At 53.8% G+C, this 19,895-nt stretch overlaps 2 protein-coding genes across 2 annotated transcripts in view; one reads left to right on the forward strand and one right to left on the reverse strand.

The window, feature by feature from the left end:
• The window catches only part of LOC128278466 (uncharacterized), a 33,197-nt gene that overhangs the window by 9,143 nt on the left and 4,159 nt on the right, over positions 1-19,895 (reverse strand). The window lies entirely within an intron of this gene.
• Positions 6,543-18,598, forward strand: LOC128269202 (pickpocket protein 28-like). The gene is made up of 6 exons (XM_053006598.1): positions 6,543-6,556; positions 16,613-16,783; positions 16,856-17,104; positions 17,219-17,660; positions 17,733-17,893; positions 17,956-18,598. Exons 1-6 carry the CDS (start codon positions 6,543-6,545, stop codon positions 18,596-18,598), a joined length of 1,680 nt encoding a protein of 559 aa, XP_052862558.1.

Here is a 19,895-nt window from a genome sequence, read left to right on the forward strand (position 1 = left end):
CCGAGGGCGTGCATCGAAACCGAATAAACACCTGATATTAGTTCCGAAGTGACGCTGCACTGGGTTCCGTTAACGGATACCTCCGAAAAGCCATCCTGCCTGCCTGGCAGGGACGTAGTCTAGTAATCGAGGCGCAGCTCACGTACCGCGACGACATTCGGGGGGCTCTGCTTGCGAACTTCTAAAGTGGCCACCCCGTTTTTTCTGCCCCCCCTGGTGCCGGGGTGCTGTGTCATATCACCGCGATCACACCGAGACCAAGGAAGTAACCCGAGGGAAGGGTCGCCAACTGCATCGGGTAAGTGGCATGAGAAAGTTAATATTGCAGTTCGCGGGCCGGCAGCGACGACAACGAAAACTTCTCAACCCCCGCTTAGGTCCGTCTGGTTCCGTCGCGCACTAAGTGCTGAAAGATACGCAATTAATAACCGGCCCCTGGATGCTCCCCGTCGGCCGGGAGGGACCTATCGCACCGGGGCCCACTGCAAACCGAGGAAGGAAGAAGTTTTTCTTCTTCCCGTTCCCACGGAACTACCCGAAAAGAAGCTCCGACCTGTGCGCGCCCGAGTGTCCCAGTGTGAGACACTTCAAAAAAAGGAGGAATTAGCGCCCCACCAGACATGGTTGCGGGAGGGACCGGTGCCTGTGTGTCTTGACTTGCTAAGTGGCAGCCCTAGCCGGAAGTCGGAGTCCCGACTTCAGTGGGCAGACCGTGCGAAAGGGGTGGCCAACTTTCGGTCGTGGATGTAAAAGTTTTAGTCCAGTAATTAATGACTGCTGCCTGACTACTACACTCTGTCTCGGTGGTGCTCGGCGTCCTCGGGTCGCTCGGGTGCTTCGACATTATCGACACTTATTAATTGGTCACACTTGTTCCGCCCGGTGGTTAGGACAGCGAAAAAGTACCACAAAACGTCCGAAACAATGGCCACGAGGCGCACGAGCGACATCGGAGTGGGGCCAGAGTGGGCGCAATCAAGAAGTCGTCCGCCCTGAAACGTGACTCCGTGGCGTACCAGGCACTTTGCCGGATTGGGCCGAACGGCCTTGGAAGATGGCCGCTTGCCGGTTATGTTGCTCGTCGTCCTGCCATGTTCCGCGGATGTTGGGCTGTCAATTAGGCGAACACATAGTTTTGACAATCGTCGTCGGTCGCCGGCGCAAGAGGTCAACGACGTAGTCACAGCTCAAGGTGGCCCAGGGATGGCGGCACCAACGAATGTGTAGCTGATTAAAAATGGATAGCCACCATTTGGTGTGTGTGTGTGTGTGTGTGTGTGTTTATGTAGTGGGTCGGGACACGAGACCCGACACGATCGCCCCCTGCCGAGATCTGTCTCGAGGCCAAGTCTTAAAGTCGCGCCCCTCGCAATCAGAGTAAAAGCGCAGCGCAGGGCTTCCGTCGAGAAATTTATTCCGACCCGCAAATCACTTTACACTTTCAATCAATCTCGAGCGAACGCTAAGGAACCGCCTAATTCCGGGATCGCTTTCGCACGGGCGAAGCGGCTCGGAGAACCGAGCGGAGGAATCGATTGAAAGCAGAATATTAAAAATGGCAGCTCCCGGTTAGTGGTTCGCCGACCGCCCGCCCGCCCGTTTCCTTATGTATTTCAAATTATGAGCCACCGCGCGTCCGTGGTCCGGGAGGCTGATCATCGTGGTCTCCATTCGGATCGTTACCTGCCCGTTAGACTGCGCTCACCTGTCGAAGAAAAATGGCTGCCAATCAATCTTGGACCACGGCCGGGGTGGGCAGTGGTAGATTTACCGGGACGTCGGGTCCCGTTCTAGCGCCAGGAAGCGCCCGGCTGCCGGATAAGGATGACCGGGTATTCTGATGGAAATTTCGTCATATTAGAGTTCCGAGAGTCGGTCCATTATGCAGATGCTCGTCCCCGTGACGTCGCCTTTCTGGTGTGGGAAAAGAAAGTGTTCCCGGTGGAAAGTTTCTCTTTAATCAAGGAACTCGTTTGGAGTAAAATTATATCGACCGCCGCCGAGAAGAAGTTCCAGCTCCAATTTGTCCAGCTTTGGGTGGAGTGTGTGTAGTAAAAAATCCGCGAGTACGCAGCCAGCGAGTCGGGATGTGGCCGTCTAATCCCTTCCGGTGATCGGCGGCAACAAATTGACTCTCACTCTCGCAGGGCTGCTGATAATCCTCCGATTCAATCCGGGTGCTACCGGGGCGGGTGATGATTGTAGTGAGCTCGGACTAGGTCGGACCAGGCGCAATGTTCGACTCGCATAAATCTCCAGTTCGCCGGATCGCTCCGTAGGGTGACAGTGGGTGGGGCGGGCGGCTTGATGAGCGTGAGAGTTTTGTACGCTTTACATTTTTAGGACCGTGACCACCGTGTAGGCGCGCCGAGATGCGGTCGAGCAAAACATTAATTAAACATTAACATGAAACCTTCGAACATTAGATTTTGGGTGACCTTTTGAGACGCGCCCACGGCCTTTGTGTGGCTTTTGTAAACCCAGACCCCCGCGGGGGGTCACTCAGCTCTCTTTCTCTCCCTCTCTCTCTCGGTCTCTATTGTTGTCCCCCGGGTACCTGTTGGGTTTTCGTCGAACGAAAGAACCACTTTCTTAATGGGGGGGACAAGCATTCCGAAAAAGCATGTTCGCCGGAGGCCCACCAGAGAGAAGAAAAGGTCACGGTCGCTACGGACGATTTCGAAGCGGCAATGCTCAGCTCACCGCCCGTGATGCTGATGCTGTGTGATCGGGTGGCCCATAACGGACAGTTACGAGTGGGGCGAGCGGACGATTTCGTTAATTGAGTGTAAACGACTAACTGCGATGCCGGGGCAGTGCATTAACACATAAAGCACCTTCTCGGCTCGGCCAAGAACCACCGGCAAAAATAAGATTTGCACCTCCGTCTTCGGAGCCAGGGCGTCCTGTGCGTTTTTTCCTCGTTCCGTTCCGTTCCGGCGGCACCGATTACGAACCGGAAACGGAAACACAACTAGCCAACTGTGCCGCGGTGGAAGCGGAACAGGAACGGAAGGAAGTCCCTATTTCCTTTGCTTTGGCCGGCACAGCCACATAACGCAGTTCTGTTCTGTGGCGAGGGGGGCAGGTTTTCTTTCTGGCAACGACAACCGAACCCGTGTTCGACCGCTCGGCCGGTTCTTATCAGTTGCAGCTGCCGTATGCGCCCGGAAATGCACATTTTGCACACACCGACGGTTACACCCGGTTCGGGCATTGTGGTGGGAGGATGTCTTGGGCTGCCTTGGTTCCACCGGTGGCCTAGTTGTATTGTAGCGCCGCTATGCAGCAGGCGGCAGCTCTGCACTTGACGGTGCAAACGATCGTAAAAAGACGGCCGGGCAAGATGGCGCACGCTAACTTGCGGCCAAGTTATTCACTTTGAACCCGCAGCCGTCAGAAACACACGGTTCGAGCAGCAAAGGAACTAGAGCGGCCGTTTCGTGAGAAGGGAGCTTTCGCCTGGGGAGCTTGCGAAGCCGCTACCTGGTCGAATAACAACAAATATCAACCCCATTCTCGGTAGCTCCCTTATGAAACCCGGGGTTCCGGGCGCTGATTTGGTGTCAGAGAAATGTAAGAAGGCCCGGGCAACCGGATCGGATTCGCAACGGCACGAAATGCCTGTCAACGCACCCTTAGCAGCGCCCGTCAATAAAGGCCAAAAATGTGGCCGGCGGGCGCCGGAAAGGAATTAATTATCCAGAAATCGACACAACCGTCCCAGAGAGCCGCGTACGCGTAAAGTACCTCCCTTTCCGTGAGTGCGGCTTTGATTGGGTGTGTGTGTGTGCAGAATTATGTACCGAAATGATAAATTATACCCAACCCGTGGGGCGAGACCGGAGGATACCGGAGGGAAACCATTCGGTCAGAGAAAGAGCCCCCAAAAGCCCGGTGGGGGGGGGGGGGGCTCGAGTCTTAGGTTTCACATTATAACCCGGGGGCGGTTCGCCGTTCCCCCGAGGTGTCGACACGGTCGGGTCGACGTGCCGGAAAGACAAGACGCTCCCCGAACCACTAAGCCCCGGATGTCTAATGGAGCGATATTTTCTTTCCCGCCAATTCCGGCTTTCCCGCGCCACACGTCAGCACGGGCGCCCCCGATAACACCATCAATCGACGCCGGCGTCGTGTGCGTTTTTATTTCTACTCTCCATTCCCGCCGCCAGGGCCGTCCCGAATAGCGATCGGACGGACGGACGGACGGACGTAGCACGCATTTCGTATCCTTCGTTCCGGTGCCGGTGACCGGCCGATGTATGACTCATTTGAAAAGCAATTTCATTTTCCAATAATACAGGATGAAACGTGATATCTTTTTGCGGCACTCGATTTATGATATTTCGCGCCACACGGAAAACCCGGGAGGAGTGTCAGGTTTCGGGGTGCCCCCCAAGCACCCTGCCAACCGGGCCCGTGGCCCTTCCCGATGATAATGGTGTCGAATCCTCGGTGCCCCGGACCTGGACCAAATGTACGGCGCGTAGTCGGGAAAAGAAGTCCTAGCGAGAACGCCGCCAGAGGGCGCCCCACCGCTAGACTGTGGGTTGTAAGCGGGTTGCTTGGACCGCTGAAAGCATCGCTTCTGTCAGAGCCGGGGCCGAGTGGATTGTTTTCCTATTAGCGTAACAAGATCCGTGCGCGAAATGGGTTTGCGCGTAAATCAGACACGTGCCCGTGCGCCGTTCGACTGCGGTCACCGTCGTCCCGAGCAGGCACTTCTGGTGGGTGTGGGGTGCATTGTGAATGCAAATTGGATCCGACCCCTGATGCGTTCGTGTGTCGGGCCACGCCTGCGATGCTGTGAGTGAGAGACAAAAATCCCCCATCGAACAGAAGGAACATCGTCCAGCCTCGGGCCACGTGAAGCTGATTGACTTTCCTGGGGGGCCCGAAACCCCGTGACCGAACCAGGAGCAGGAGCAAAGGAACAGTGTTTCGCATAACTATCCCATCGCGGTACACGCGAACTGATGAGTCCTTGGTCTTCGCTAAGTGTCTTCAACTCAGCGTTCAGCGCGTTAAAACGCAAGCTGCTCTGCGCTCCGGTGCGCTGATTGAAACGAACGCTTGGCGCGGCCCGGCTGGCCCGACCCGTCGCTTTTTTCGTATCCCACTCCGGGATTTTTTTTCCCGCTGTGCCCCATGCACGCGATGCGGTTAACCTAATTGTACGTGATGAGTACTAATGGATTTGTAAAAGATAGACACGACCGAGTGACTAAGGAAGCAAAAACGGAACAGGAATTTAATGGGAGCGAAAAAATCTTCCCGACCGGGCAGGTTAAGCGAAAGATGAAGTTGCGACCGCGTGGTAGTAAAAAATCGAGAGAAGACGAAGGAGACCCCCCAACATTTATGGGGTGTTCATTATCGCGCAATTAACTCCGATTTGTTTCGCGTTTTAAAGTGCTGCTGGGGCGCGTATTTTTAGCCGAGTTCCCCGACAGTTAAGGTGAAATAAGTAGCGAATCAAACACAGCATTCACCACCAGCGTACCCCATTCGCACGTTCCAGGTGGGGCCAACAACTGTCTCAAACGACCTATTTTTGGGCGATCCTTTATTTTAAACCGGAAACCGCACTTAGCGCGCGTTAATATTTGATGATCCTGTTGGCGCTCACGGTGTGACGTTATTTATTCCTCGGCTTAAAGCGGCTTTTCCGGCGGGGTGGAGGCCCATTTTAACGCACGGTAGAATATTGTCGCGGGAAATTTAAATATAGATTCCAACGTGAACTATGACGCGATTCGTCCGGGGTGACGTCAAGCAACAGCAAAAAAAAAAAAACCGGTGTAATGATGCAAAGGTTACTGCGAAGTCTAAATAATGTGTGTTGTTATCCTTCCAAAATGCGAATAACGAACCACACAATGGACGGTTTCATTTCGGGCGACTTTCGGCGTTGCTGGTGGCCAACTTTCCTACACACGACCCGGTGCCTTGCTGCTTTTTCCAATAATCGTCACCGCAATGCGCATGAGTTTTCTTCACGGAACCCCCCGCGCTATTGATATGGAAATTCAATTCCACGCAGCATTGACCCTTGTGTGACATCTATTGCTTCGGCCGAAGCCCGAAGGCCCAGAGCGGGTTTTCGGCAGAGCGGGCCACCCAAAGCAGACAGCATAGACATCCCATTTACAATATTAAACTTTATTGTGTGCGGACCCCGAACGTCGGCGATTCGGAGATTCGCCGAGCGGGCCGGCCGAGTTTGTGTTGTGTGGCCATTATTATTGTGTCACTGTGGCGGCACTACCCAGGAATCGTGTAAAATATTCACCAACCGAAAAAAAAGGAAAGAAAACGGCCATCGCGACATGGCGAACATGTTCCTTTATGCAGCCACCGCCAAATACACGGATTAGATTATTGAAGTCGTGAGATTCCGTTCCGAGTGTTGCCACCGTCCCGTCGTCGGAAGTCCTTACGATGCATTACGCCAAACAGCGCATACGTGGTGTCGGTGACCATCGCTCCTCCGCCGGCGGTCCCCGCACGAGGTTGATCGACACACGTCGGTAGCGGCGGCGATGCATCATGCAAAGTAAGCGAGTCCTTCCACGTACCGGGCCACATCGGGGCGTGGTAACCGTGGCGACAAATGGTTAAATTGCATTTTCGAGTCGCGCCACGACTCGACTTCTAATCGACCCGCCCGTTTTCTGTCCGCTTCCGGTTTCGATCCTCCCCCAAAGAACCTTACAGACCGCCCTACAGATTACCGCACGTTCACGCTCTCTAGGAATCGTTAGGGTAGGGCCACCTATAAAAAAAAATTGAGGATGCCCAAAAAGGGTCCCAGCGAATCCCATTCTCCGCTTCCGCTAAGCACCCCATTCCCGGGCCATTTTGTGCGATAAAGACGCGACGTTTCGCCCGGCGCAGACGGCAGAATAAAAATCGTCCCAACCCGAAGCGACTCCCAATTTCAACTCCCGCTCCGACTTTCCGGGGGGGAATTTGAGAAATGTCAACAAACTCCACAAGTTTCCGTCGTGGCCGTAAGTGGCCAATGGCCGCCCGCTCGGTCCAGTCCGGTGTGGCCACTGCGGCCGGTAGGTCGGTCGTGCATGTGATGTATTTCGATGGACCCCCTACGTGTGTTGATTCGACAAAGTGTCCGCGGAGGCCCCCGGTGTGTTCCCGGACGCGGGGATACGATGACAAACATATTTTCACTTCGTTATCATTCCCGGGGCCAAACGGCCCCACTGGGACCGGGAGTGTCTCTCTAGCTCGTCGATGGACGAAACTTCTCCCTCCGTAATGGCGGGCGTGTGAAATAGAAACTAGATCCCGGTGCTGAGGGCGCCTCCATCGGCGGGGAAATGAAAACTATTTTATTTACTTCGCATCATTGTGTGTATGTGTGGGTTCCATAAGGACAAACTTTTTTCGCCCGATCGTACGACGGCACAGCTTCCGCTAAGCCGTGCCGAGAGATGTCGTTTGATTCGTCGTTACGGCGCTGTTCGTGTTTTGTTTTATGCCACTTCTGACTATGACTTCTTTTGAAGTCGCAGTTTTTGGTCGACGTAGACGAACACGACTTCGTTGGCCAACTCCCAAACCCGTGATGGCGCCGATCTTATCAGCAGCCCCAGCGTCAGATAAGATCTGCGCCGAAAACACGATAAACCGACGATTCCATGCCGAATGCCATGTTGGAAAAATGTCCCCCCGTTTCGGAAGCGCCCGTAACGCGTAACGGTCCCGTGGGGTCGGTGTGGTCGGTCTGCGGGTCCGCGAGTGTGACCCTCCTTGTGACGAGCCGTTCAGCTTCGTTAGGATACACCGCATATAATCCTTCGCGCCGTAACGTAACCAACTACCCGCCCCGGTGCTGCGGAACCCGCTCGGGAATCGCAGCCGGAAATCCGTGGAATTTTGAGCAAGGAAATCGCTACACTCTGGCGTTCCATTCCGTGGCCGCCGTAGCCGGAATGGATGCGAGGATGGAATGTGGATACATGCGGGCACCGAAGGGCGAGTGGGCGAGTTTCGTGGCGATAGCCCGGGGGGTTTAAGCTGCATGTTTTATTCAATCTTGGCGTATCAGGAATTTCTGGATTCACCAACGTTTGCCCAACGGTTTTTAGGGGGGAGGGCCCGTGACAACCGTAATCACGTAGCACCAGCACCGTGGCGGGGACGACGTCGGTTCGGTTCGGCCGGCTGGCGAAAAGTGCTACACAGGAACTTGACGAGCAGCTGCACCGAAATTCCACACACGAAACCGTGAGAGTGATGGAATGCCCTGGGGCTCCCCGGCGAGAGCTCCCGCTATGCGCCGCGCAGTGTTCCGGTGTTCCGACGACATTCTGGCGGCGACGGTGGTGCCACCGCCAAGCTGCGATGTGTCAAGCAGCAGTCAAGCGAGTTGCGTTCGCGGAGTAGGCCGAGATTTTTGAGGACCATCGGCTGCCGTCTTAGCCCACTAATCTCGAGTAGTTTAAATTTGGGCTGCCGTGTTCCCCGTTTAATCGGCTCTGTTTATTTTCCACCATCCTGGGTTACCCGGGACGGGCTGCTCGAACCCTGTTTGTGTGTGAGCGAATTTTAATTGAAACAAAACAGCACCGTAAAAAATGGTCGGAAAATGGTAGGACCCCGAGCTGTTGCGTTTTTTGGTTCCTTCTCCGGGGGCCAGGGGCAAAAAACCTTCCAAAGCTACCGGCCTTCTTAGGATGGGCACAATCCGAAAGGGTACCGCTTTGTCTGTTGTGCTCCATACTGGTAGCGGTTCCGTTTCAATGCGAGACAGGCAAATGGTGGTTTGAAATTAAAAGAAGCAAACCTCCGCCACTTAAGACGCCGAAAACGCAGCCAACCGGGAACGGGAATTGAAATGAGCATGGCTGTAGAATTTTCGCACGGGCTCAGAGTGAGATAGAAGGAGATGTTCACGGTTACTTTCGGCTCCGGTTGGGCCGGGGATTTTGGCCCGCAGGATTTGGCAGCCCCGCATGCCCCGTGTGATTCGCTATTCAACAAGTTTTCACTTTACAAGCCCCTCGAGGCCGAGAGAGAGACAGATGCAGAAAATGTTGCCAAATGTTGGCCCACCAACGCACGCAGCAAACACACAAAAAGGAGGTGCGGAAAAACAGGAGGCAGTTGGATCCCGTCCCGTGACCACCGGAACGAAGGCGAAGCGGCGGCGGCGGCGGAAGCCAACTGTGGCCAGGAAGCTGTAACCAGAGTGCAAAACCATCCGAAAAGGACCTCCTTTTTTGTCGGCCGGAGATGAACGCGCCCCGCAACCGGAAGGAATGTAGGTGTGCGCAAAAAAGATACACAGAGAGAGAAAGAGAGAGATAGAGAGAGAGAGAGAGAGAGAGAGAGAGAGAGAGAGAGAGCAAAAAAATGCCATCACAACAAAAACGGAGCCTCACCCAGGAAGTCTTGGTTAGTTCGGGGAGTGGATCGGGGGGCAAATATGCCAGACGACCGGAGCCGTGGCGGAATCGGGGAGTGTTTGTCCAACCGGAAGCAGGAAGGGCATCAGGGCGCCACTCGAAGATACCAACGTCACCGATGGATATAAAAACAACTCAAATAGCTAATAAAGAAGCGTCTGGAGCGCGCTTTTCCTGCGTGCTGCCGGCCGCTTGGTCTCTACCTATTATTATTATCCTCCTCGCGGCCCCGCGAACGGAGCAGTAAAATCCAAAGATATTGCATTTTTTAGTACGTCCACCACCACCAGGATAAGAGGTGGCCGGGAGTCTCAACCGTTTCCGCGAATGTGTCTACATCATAATCAGAGTGAAAACCGCCCATCATCATCCGTGGAACGAAGGAAGAAGATTTATGCTTTCGTAATGGAAAAGTAGAGAAAACGCAAAGTGTGATAAATATATCGGACCCCGGGCGCGGCGCGCTAATGCCTGGCGTTGTGGGCCTGGTAGGGCCACTAAATCCTGGCGGGCCATGGTTTCAATACGCCTCATAGACGTAGGGCGTGATGTTGTGCCAATTGCCTTCGATTGCTCTTTCCCGACATGTTCGAACCGTTGAACTCTTGCACCTTAACCCTTGGATGGTTCTTCACTTGGTTGACATCGAACCCTGTCCTGGCGAACAAGAAATCGTCACTCCCTGCAAAGAAAAGGAAGCCAAAAGCGAAGCTTGGGCCAAAAATCTCGCCAGCAAACGAAACGGTTTACCGCCTCAAGACAGCCGAATTTTTGACGAATGTTCCGTTCGTGAATGGGGGTAATGCCGAAAATGTGTGTCCCGTTGAAGTGCCCGTCACCCCACATCCGTTTCGGTGGTCACACACACTCACACGGGCGCGGGCATGAATTTTCTGTCCCGAAAAAAGAGAAGAACAGACAGAAGTTTGAAGAATGTGAGGCATTCGTCGTGGCACCGGCCGGCAAGACTTGGGGCAGCTTTCTTTTAAGCGCTGTGCAGTAAACCTGTTTACACTTAAATAATGTAGGATTTTTCCGTCCGTCCGGGGCTCCAGTGGGAACTTGTTTCCCAAGGCTGCCTGACTGGCGCTCAGAAGCAGAACAGCGGTTAGTGGTTAATCAAAATTTGGTTGGCAAAATTATCGTTGCAAAATTTATTGGCCCAACGTACGGCTCCAGGCTCGAGCATGTCACGAACGTAACCGAAGCAGCCAGCCACGTTTAATGACGATTGATTGCCAGCCCGTCAGCAGCATTTCAGCCCCCGGCCGAGTGTGTCCTCTTGTCACACACACACAGCACAACACAACACGAGCACTTCGGCTTACGTGCGAAAAAGAGGATAGCATCCGGCAGAAAAATGGAAAAGAAACGCCAAATAGAAGAAGGGCCAAGACGGGGCCACAGCCTCAGCACTTGAGAGAACGGACGACATGAGCATGTTGACAATGTCTCAATCTTTGCCCTTCGCTGCGCTCGGTGCCTGCCACTGGATGCGGAAAAAACGGACGCCCGTCCGCTCGCGACCTCTAGCAATTTCCTGCACACACACACACACACACACACACACAGACTCGTACACACATTTTTTGACACATTTTGTAGGAAATGAGCGATGGTTCAAATTTATCATCAATTTAGCGCAGTTTGCGTTGTTTGCGACGCTGACGCCGGGATGCTGCCAACGGCGCGTGTGATACGATACAGAAGCAGTTTTATAATACTTCGGCCTCCAAAGTATCGGAAGCGGCCCGCTAGCGGTTAGCGCGTATCTTAGCATGAGACTGTGAATTAAATTGGCAAACACTGCAGAAATGGGGTTTCCAAAAAAAACGGAGTGACAGTTAGATAAGGCTACCGCTAATTGTTGTTCACTTTTAAATATCCTTTTTTCAATTTATTAGTAGGCCAATGGAGGGCAGACATTTTCTTAACCAAAAATTTAGACCATCGATACAGTGTTAAAGGAATAACTTTTTTCATAATTTTCAATAAAACCTCTGTTTACCGGGAGTCCTGTGGAGCGTAAGCGCAGTGCGGCCAAGAAATGAGTTGCAGTAATTAATGCCAACCGATTGGAGCCGGTCCGCCGGTGGCCTACTGCTGCACTCTACTGCGTGCCTTGCGCTCACCGTTTACACCGACACGTTCAGTGCTCCTCGCGCTGACGACGCCACGGTTGCAACGAAAATTCGAGGATCCTTCGCTCGTTCGCTGGCACCCGTAGTCCCGAACCGTTTGCCGAGCACAGCGGGCGATGGGCGATAAATTTAACAACCGAATGAAGTTTCGCAATTGTTCGCAAGTTGGTTTATTACTGTTATTATTGCTCTTCGCTCTGGCGCTAACCGAGTGCCAGCGCGCGCGCGGTGTCGAGGTTCCGGTTTTCGGTTTCCCGAACGTGGATCCTTTTGCGGAGCGGAGCCCGGCGCTGGCGCTGGCCGGTGCCAATTAACGATGGAAGTTAAATTTAGTGCCGCTGTTGCAAACAGACGCTGCACAATTGCTGCCACGCTGGTGGAGCCCACGGCACCCGAGGGGCGAATGCAGTCGAATGGAATATAAGACGGATGCCTTTGCAGACTCCCGGACGGGTCCGGGAGCCGCCTGTTTGTCTTGAACGAATTGATTTGAAAATATAATTAAAATGTGGAGCACAGCGTGTAAGTAAAGTGATGGATGCGATTGCGGCAGAAAGTAAGTTTCTATTCTTGTAAGTTGCGAAAAAGAAAGTCAGTAAAATGCTAACAGAAAAACTGTTCCAATGTTCCAAACCATACATTGTTGCCCATTGGTCCGGTACCTGACCCGGGGCGCGCCCGGGAGCTAATCATTATTGATGCAAAGCCCACCATTTATCACCCCATTGAGTGACTACCGTTCACTTCGGGTAGGCTCTCGGGCGCTGAGGGTGGCTTAAAAGTTCATTTCAAGCACCTCATTCAAAAAGGGGACCCCGCCGTCAAAGCGATGACCGCCGGCCGAGCCGCGCTCGATTGGGGTGCAGTACCGGGAGGAGTACGTACCGGAAGCCAATAATAAAAGTAAAACAAAGAACAAAAGCCTTACATACAATTTGCCCTTCGTACACATCCACTTAATGTCTCATTTGTTTTTGCGCCACCTCTCTCGCTTTATCGCTCTCTCTCTCTCTCTCTCTCTTGACCCCGGATCGACCCCGTCGGGGCGATATTCTCGTTTCCGCTTTCCGAGTTCCGGTGGCGCGATAGAATCCTCTTACATCGTGCGCCCGTGGCTGCGAGCATTAATCAGATTCCGTGTTTTTGCTGCCACCGCTACTGGTGCTGGGGCCGTGATGAGAATGTAATGTGCCAGGTCGTGCCCGAGACCCGCGCGCCGGAAGCCCCATTTCCGGCCGCCAGTGGGGATGCGCTGGGGGGATAATTTGCAAGCCTCGCCCCACCCCGGTGAAGTGGGATTTTATGGGTGAAAAAGGGGTAATTTATTAACCGTTTTGTTACGATTTTGTGTCGGCATCCGGCTTCACTCGCTCGCGCACGCCTGTGGTTTTCGGGAACCGGTGTTTGTTACGAAGGCCTGTTGGCCATCGACATTTTGCCAGCACAGCCAGCAAGAACTTGATAATGCCTGTTGGGGTGGACAAAACATTACTTTCTGTTGAATTTTATGAAAAGAAAAATCACGCACCACCAGGCGCCTCCATCAGGCGCCTCCATCAGGGGCAACGGTGGGCGCCTCCATCAGGAGCAACCGTGGGCGCCTCCATTCGAAGATCCTGAACGTGATTCGTGTTTGCCAAAGCTCATTGTTGGAAATCATTGTGTTTAGTTTCTGTTTCCTGCCCAACATCAAGCTGATCCGACTGCCAGACGCTTGGCACTTGTTTTGCAGCGCGTAAGGCAGCGTGCGTAAGGAGCACAAAATGGATTCGAGGACTTCTCTCTGCTTTCTGCGCTGGCGCCGGAGTTTTTCTGAGCGCCTGGGCGTAATGCAACACGCTTCGCAATGGTAATGACCACCACCAGCGCCACCAGCTCTTTGCGAATGGAAGCGACGGCAGGAGATAAATCTAATTTCAACTTCCATTAATATTTTCCCAATCTTTCTGTTTTCTTTGGCCTTTCGTTAAATCCGCCGCAGTGGAGCGCAGATGAAGCCGGCGGACGGCGACAGAAAACTTGGTCAACTCCGTCCGTAGCCCGGGATCAGGTTTTACTATCGAAACTAACGAAAGACAGAGAACTGGGATTTTGGTGATCTGCAAAAGTTTTCCTCAATCAGGTTTTCCTCCCGCCGGGTCACAGCGTAGCGGCTTGGCATTGGTCAAGATTTGCCCGTCGCGGTCTTTCAGTTTCAATTTGGTTCTGCGGTGGGCCGGCTCCGTTTAGTAATATCATCGCTACCGGGAATCGCTACCTTTGGCCACCACGGAAGCGGCAAATAACATAAATTGAATTAACAAAAAACAAAACAACACGTTCCGGGGTCCGCACGCTCTCGTGCGGCAAATGGCCCGTTCTGATGTAAGGACTGGCGACTCGGCTCCGTCGGTTCCCGGCTAAATGGTTTGATGTCTTATGAAAATTAAAATTAATGCTATCTCGAGTAAAATTGTAGGACATTTGTGTGTCCTGGAAAATAGGTCATCCAAACGACCGGCTGAAGGAATCTGGAAGAAACGGCTTCACTTCCTTCCAAACTCGGTGTCTGGCCAGAGCAGAGAGCGCGGACCAATAGTCGGATGGTTGCACTTTTGCAGTGATTCTTGTGGCTTACATCAGCATAATCATCATCATCATCACCGCCGCCATGCTGGTGGTGGTCATCATTGCCCATCATGGTCATGGTTAGTCACTCGTGACATGTTTGTAATCAACAAGAAAGAGAGCAACGTTCCGGTGCCGGCGAAGGTACGGCGAAAAAGTAGAATATAAAAATAAATTAAAAGAACACAACCGCCCCAGAACGGGCCCGGTGGGCGCGAGTTCGCCGAAACGGACCCACCCAGGACGGCTTGGTCGACGAGTACACGCGGGCCACCGAAAACGAAAAGAAATGTAACATTTGATTGAGAAACCTTTCTTTTCAGATTTCATTTCTTTGTGTACGAGCCTCGTGCCTTAGGTTTCGGCTTCCATACCATTTGCTCCGGGGCCTGGGCTTCATTTCACCGTTGGGCGCCCTCCGCATCAGCACAAACGAGAGGGCCCACTTTCTTCACCTGCCTCCGGTGCCGGTAAGCCTGCGTTAGGCCGCTATCCGAAGGCTGCGGCCGATCCAGAGGGCGGGGTTCGTTTGCAAGACGTACGGCGATTGAACGAAGAGGTAAGGGCGATTTACTTTTTATGTGGAGGAGCAAAAACGCAAAATCCAGCATCTCAGGGTTTTAATGGATTTCTTCGGAATGTGCAGACTCCGACGAACCACGAAGAACCTGGCGCTGCGCTGCGGCCTGAAGCCTTTGCCCTCCTCCCGCGAAAGGATAAAGCAAAGACAGGGCTGAAGTGAATAAATTTGTTCCAATAAAAGAACCCCGCGGGTGTCGGGCACAACTATTTAGCTGCCGCAGAGTGCGTGTGTTTATCGATTGAATAAATCATCCTGCCCCCCGCTGATAGAGCAGTCGGTAGTGCTCTTCGCTGTCACGCAGCTGGCCTGGGTTTCGAATCCCGGGATCGGTTGTCACTCAACCGGCCATGGTTTCGATTTCCGATACCGGCGTGATAGGGGGGTTGGCGCGGGGCTAACAATCCCGCCCGTAAAAATTAAATGTTACAGAGAGCACCAGAGATTAACATTGTCTCTGGTGCTGGCCAAGACTGCTCAGCGGTTGTAGCGCCAAAGAAGAAGAAGAAGAAATCATCCTGCCTGACCGGGTCCTGGTCACAGTTTTTGGTCCGGGTTTTGTGTTTCACGCACTGCACACTGCACTTGCTCGCTGCGGAGTGTCACGGTCGGTCACGGTCTGGTTGATTTATTGAAACGCGCGCCGAGTTCTATTGCGATGGATCCGGAACTCGGGACTGACCAGTGGACCGGACCGAGCCTGTCTGTCAACGAGAATGCGCAGCAACCGGCGGGTGCGATGATTAATTGTGGCGCGAAAATAAAACGCGGCGTGGGCCGTAAAAACACCCACCCCCCGCGAGGGAGAGGCCTCGTGGCGCTGTTGGGATCAGCTTTTCAGCGCCAATTTTTTCGCCAAACGCAACATCTAATTATTGGGTCATGAGACTCAAACGTTCACTCAAATGTTCACTCGAGTGTCATTTTGCTATCTGCGCACCGTTTGAGCTTCCGTTTGGAAAGCCTTCAACTGGATGAACCCTTCCTATCGATTGATCGAGTAGTCCTCGCATCAAGGTTTTCAAACGGAGATTCGAATTTGACATGCCGGCTTCTGTCAACTTTTTGCAAAGGAAAGAGCCGTTCTGTTAGGATGTCTTTGATTTTATCAATTAGTTTGTATTGTTTATGTTGTGCCGTGCAATGATAGTTATATTTTCCAAATTTGTTTGGCAAATTTGGTGATGAAAAATTCAATGGGGTGGATTTACATCGCAATGTTATCTGTTTACCCCTTCAATGTTTACAAAATGCACCAGAATGACAGTTCGTACTCAAAGAGCTTGACAAGCTTTCACGTTTAAGCTTTTAGCTTCGGAGCTTCTCTAACCGAAAACTGTGATGCCGGCACTTGAGTTTGAGTAGTCAAGTGATTGAGTTTCATGATTGGGCGGTATATTTGTGATAAGTTTTCTAATGCTCGGGGTCACGGTAAAACTTTAAACCTCGAAGCGGCACGATGAGTAATGGGAGTAAAGGACGCGGCCAGCAGTAAGGAACGAAGCGCACAGCAGGTGGGAGTACCAGGACGTACACGCCCTGCTTCCGTGACTTCCGTGGAAGCAACGGTAGCCGCGTGTGGCCCCATGTGGCTCGCGAAAGGGCTCACCACCCGGGTACGGGCCACCGCCAGTTACGCTTCCAAATTAATATTCCAATTCTCGCTCGGTGGCGCCACATTCTGGGTGTGTACGCACCCCGCAAGGGAATTCCGGGACTGGGTCGGACACACCAACGGGGACACCCGGGGCGAGACGAGCGAGCAAGCCGATCCCAGTATAAATAGGGCAGCCGGGCCGCGACTTCACGGTTATCGGCCCGATACCGTGCTGGTGGCCGCAACGCACCCCCAGAACCGCGATGGATTCGCGCTCCGTCAGCAACTTCGAGCTGAAGGCAATCAACGCGTGGGACAAGCGGAACTTTACGCGCGGCTTCAAGAGCCTGTTCCTGGAGTACTGCTCCAACAGCTCGGTGCACGGTGTCAAGTACTTTGGGTGCCGGCGGCGAACACTGTTCGAAAAGTGAGACGCGGATCGCCCTGAACCCCTGGACCGGGTGAGACTAATCGTGCCGACGAATCGTTTCGTCCGCAGGATCTGGTGGGTGGTCGTGTTTCTCCTGTCGCTGTACGGGTGCTGCCGGCTGATACAGAACGTGTACCGGAAGTGGGAACAGACGCCGGTCATCGTGAGCTTCGCCGAGAAGTCAACCCCGGTCTGGCAGATCCCGTTCCCGGCCGTCACCGTCTGCCCGGAGACGAAGGCGCGCAGCGAGTACCTGAACTTCACCCAGGTATACTTCCAGATGAACGATACCTACCGCGACGCGATGGCCAATGAAACGTAAATTGACATATCAAGCTCTCCGTGTCCGTATTCGTGTCCGTGTGTGTATCTGTGCCTCAATTCAAAATGGTGCTTTAACTAACAAGCTCGGTGGTGCCTTTTCCCTCAAAGCTACGATCGGTTCCGGGCGGTGGCGCAGGTTTGCGATGCGCACATCCTGCGCGACGTGCCGCTCAACCAAACGTCCGACCCGCAGTGTGTCGATCTGCTGCGCAACGTGTCGATGCCACTCGAGTCGGCCCTGTTCTTCTGCCGGTGGCGGAATGAGCCCGGCAAGTGCAGCGATCACTTCACCGAGACCATCACCGACGAAGGTATCTGCTTCACGTTCAACTCGCAGTCCGCCGAGGAGATGCTACGGGTGGACGAGCTGCACCGGGACTACGAGTACATCTCGGAGAAGCGGCAGGCCCCGCTGTGGTCGCTGGAGCAGGGTTATGCGGAGAACACGGACCTCGACACGTACCCGGTCCGAGTGCTCGGTGCCGGTGCCCGGGCTGGTCTGTTCATTCTGCTGAACCTCTACGAGAGCGACACGGATTTTATCTGTCGGGTAAGCCACAAGGGCCAAGAAAGGCCAAAGTGGAAACATCCTGTTCAACCTGTCTGTGTGCTTCCGTTGTAGGGTCCCGTGCAGGGGTTCAAAATTCTGCTCCACTCGTCGAGCGAGTACCCGCAGGTATCGAAGCAGTACTACCGGGTGCCGCTCCACCAGGAGGTGATCATATCGGTCAAACCGCAGATGATCAGTACGTCCGACGGGCTGCGTGAATACACGCCCGATAGGTACGCAGCACTGGAGCCGGTGCCTTAAACCCTACGACTTAACCTTCCTTTCGCTCCGACAGGCGGCAGTGTTTCTTCAACCACGAGCGCTACCTGAGGTTCTTCAAGGTGTACACGCAGCAGAACTGCGAGATGGAGTGCATCGCCAACTACACGCTGCGTCGGTGCGGGTGCGTCAAGTTCTCGATGCCCCGGGACGACCGGACGGAGGTGTGCGGGGCCAGCATGATCGACTGCTACAACGAGGCCGAGGACGAGCTGCTCGAGGAGGACGTGAAGTACATCGTCAACAAATCGTACGACTTTCGGGCCAAGTGCAACTGTCTGCCCGGCTGCACCTCCATCCAGTACGACGCCGAGATCTCGCAGGCCGACCTCGACTGGAAGAGTCTGTTCACGGCATTCCGACAGTCGCTCGACGACGAGAACTCAGGGGTTCAGTTTGCGCGGCTCACGATCTACTTCAAGGAGGCCCAGTTCATCACGTCCAAGCGCAGCGAGCTGTTCGGGGTGACGGACTTCCTGGCCAACTGTGGCGGACTGCTCGGGTTGTTCATGGGCGTCAGCCTGCTGAGCCTCGCCGAGCTGATCTACTTCTGCTCGATCCGTCCGTTCACCATACTGCGCGGCTACCGGGCGAAACGGCGTGAGTCGAACGTGTTTTACGACCCGACGACGGTGGTTGTGAAGGCGAAAGAGTTCTAAGGTGGCCATCGCCTGTGTGTGTGTCTGTGTACGCCTTTGTGTCACGTTGCTTCCCGTGTGTCGATGTTCCAAATACACTACCACCGCGCGTTCGTTATCATCGTATATACATTGGCAACTGAAAGCTTCGCCGACAAAATGGCGGTCGGAGCCTGATGAATCTGGCGGCCAACTCACTCTGCGGCCACAATCGAATAAGTCCGCGCGCGCGGTCTGACCTGGGGAAGCGGATGAAATTGAATCTGCGCCGGGCGTCCTATCGGTGGACGAAAATTGCACTGCGCTTATCTAATTTATATGCAAATGAAAACTGCATTTGTGGCCGGGGGTCGGCAGCTGCCGGCAGCCGGTGTCGGTATCTTTCTTGGAAAAGAAACTTTCCAACTCGATCTTTGGCACGGCTCCTTTGGCCGCCGTCTCGCTGTCACCACCGCTAGGAATAAGGCAAGAGCTCACCTCATCAGCACCAGGAATGCGCGCCATCGTCGTCCTCGTCGTCGAAACCCTTGTCTCAGGTTGTACCGGAGAATGGGGCAAATTTCATCAACACGCTTGCCAATCGGAGACTGATTTGCTATAATCGAACCACATATTGAGACCCGATGACAGCGACCGGTGTGAGCGAGAGAGAGCACGGGCAAGGAATTTATTTCCATTATAATTGTATTAGCCTCTAGAGAGGTGATGGAGCATCTGAGGTCCTCCTGGTAGCCCTGCGCCAGGAAATGACATTTTGCACCACGCACACACACACACACACACACACATACACACACTTGCTTTATCCACAAAGTAGCCCCATCCGTGTGTGTTGGCAGCGTCTTCATACTCTGTAACTGACAGTTGCGGGCAACGGCTACTAGGATTGGCGTCGACGGACGGATCGATCGTGGTAACACCTTTCGCCGGGGTCGAACCGAGCCAAATGTTGTCATCGAAGAGCAGTCCTTTCGGCCCAGAATCGAAAGAATGACCGGCCCCCAACCCTGGGTCGAAGTGGGCTCAACACTTGACCGGACTGTCGAGAGTCAAGTTGCGCACCGGTGGGAGGACGGGTCCCGGACGCCTCTATGTGTTTCGACAAAACACAGGAATAACATTAATTCGTCTGTTTACCCGAGGCCCCGAGGGTCTCTCGAACGTGTCTATGTGTGTGTGCTTGGGTGTGTACCGGTTGTGCTGCAATCGGAAGCACCGTTGCAGGGATAGAGCAGGATGGTGGTGATGACCAAGAAAAGTTCCCATGCGGTTTTGTTGGGCCCGCACCGTGCCACGAGGTGGCACATCCTTTTTTGGG

The sequence above is a fragment of the Anopheles cruzii genome, chromosome 2 (genome assembly GCF_943734635.1).
Source record: "Anopheles cruzii chromosome 2, idAnoCruzAS_RS32_06, whole genome shotgun sequence".
NCBI lineage: Eukaryota > Metazoa > Arthropoda > Insecta > Diptera > Culicidae > Anopheles > Anopheles cruzii.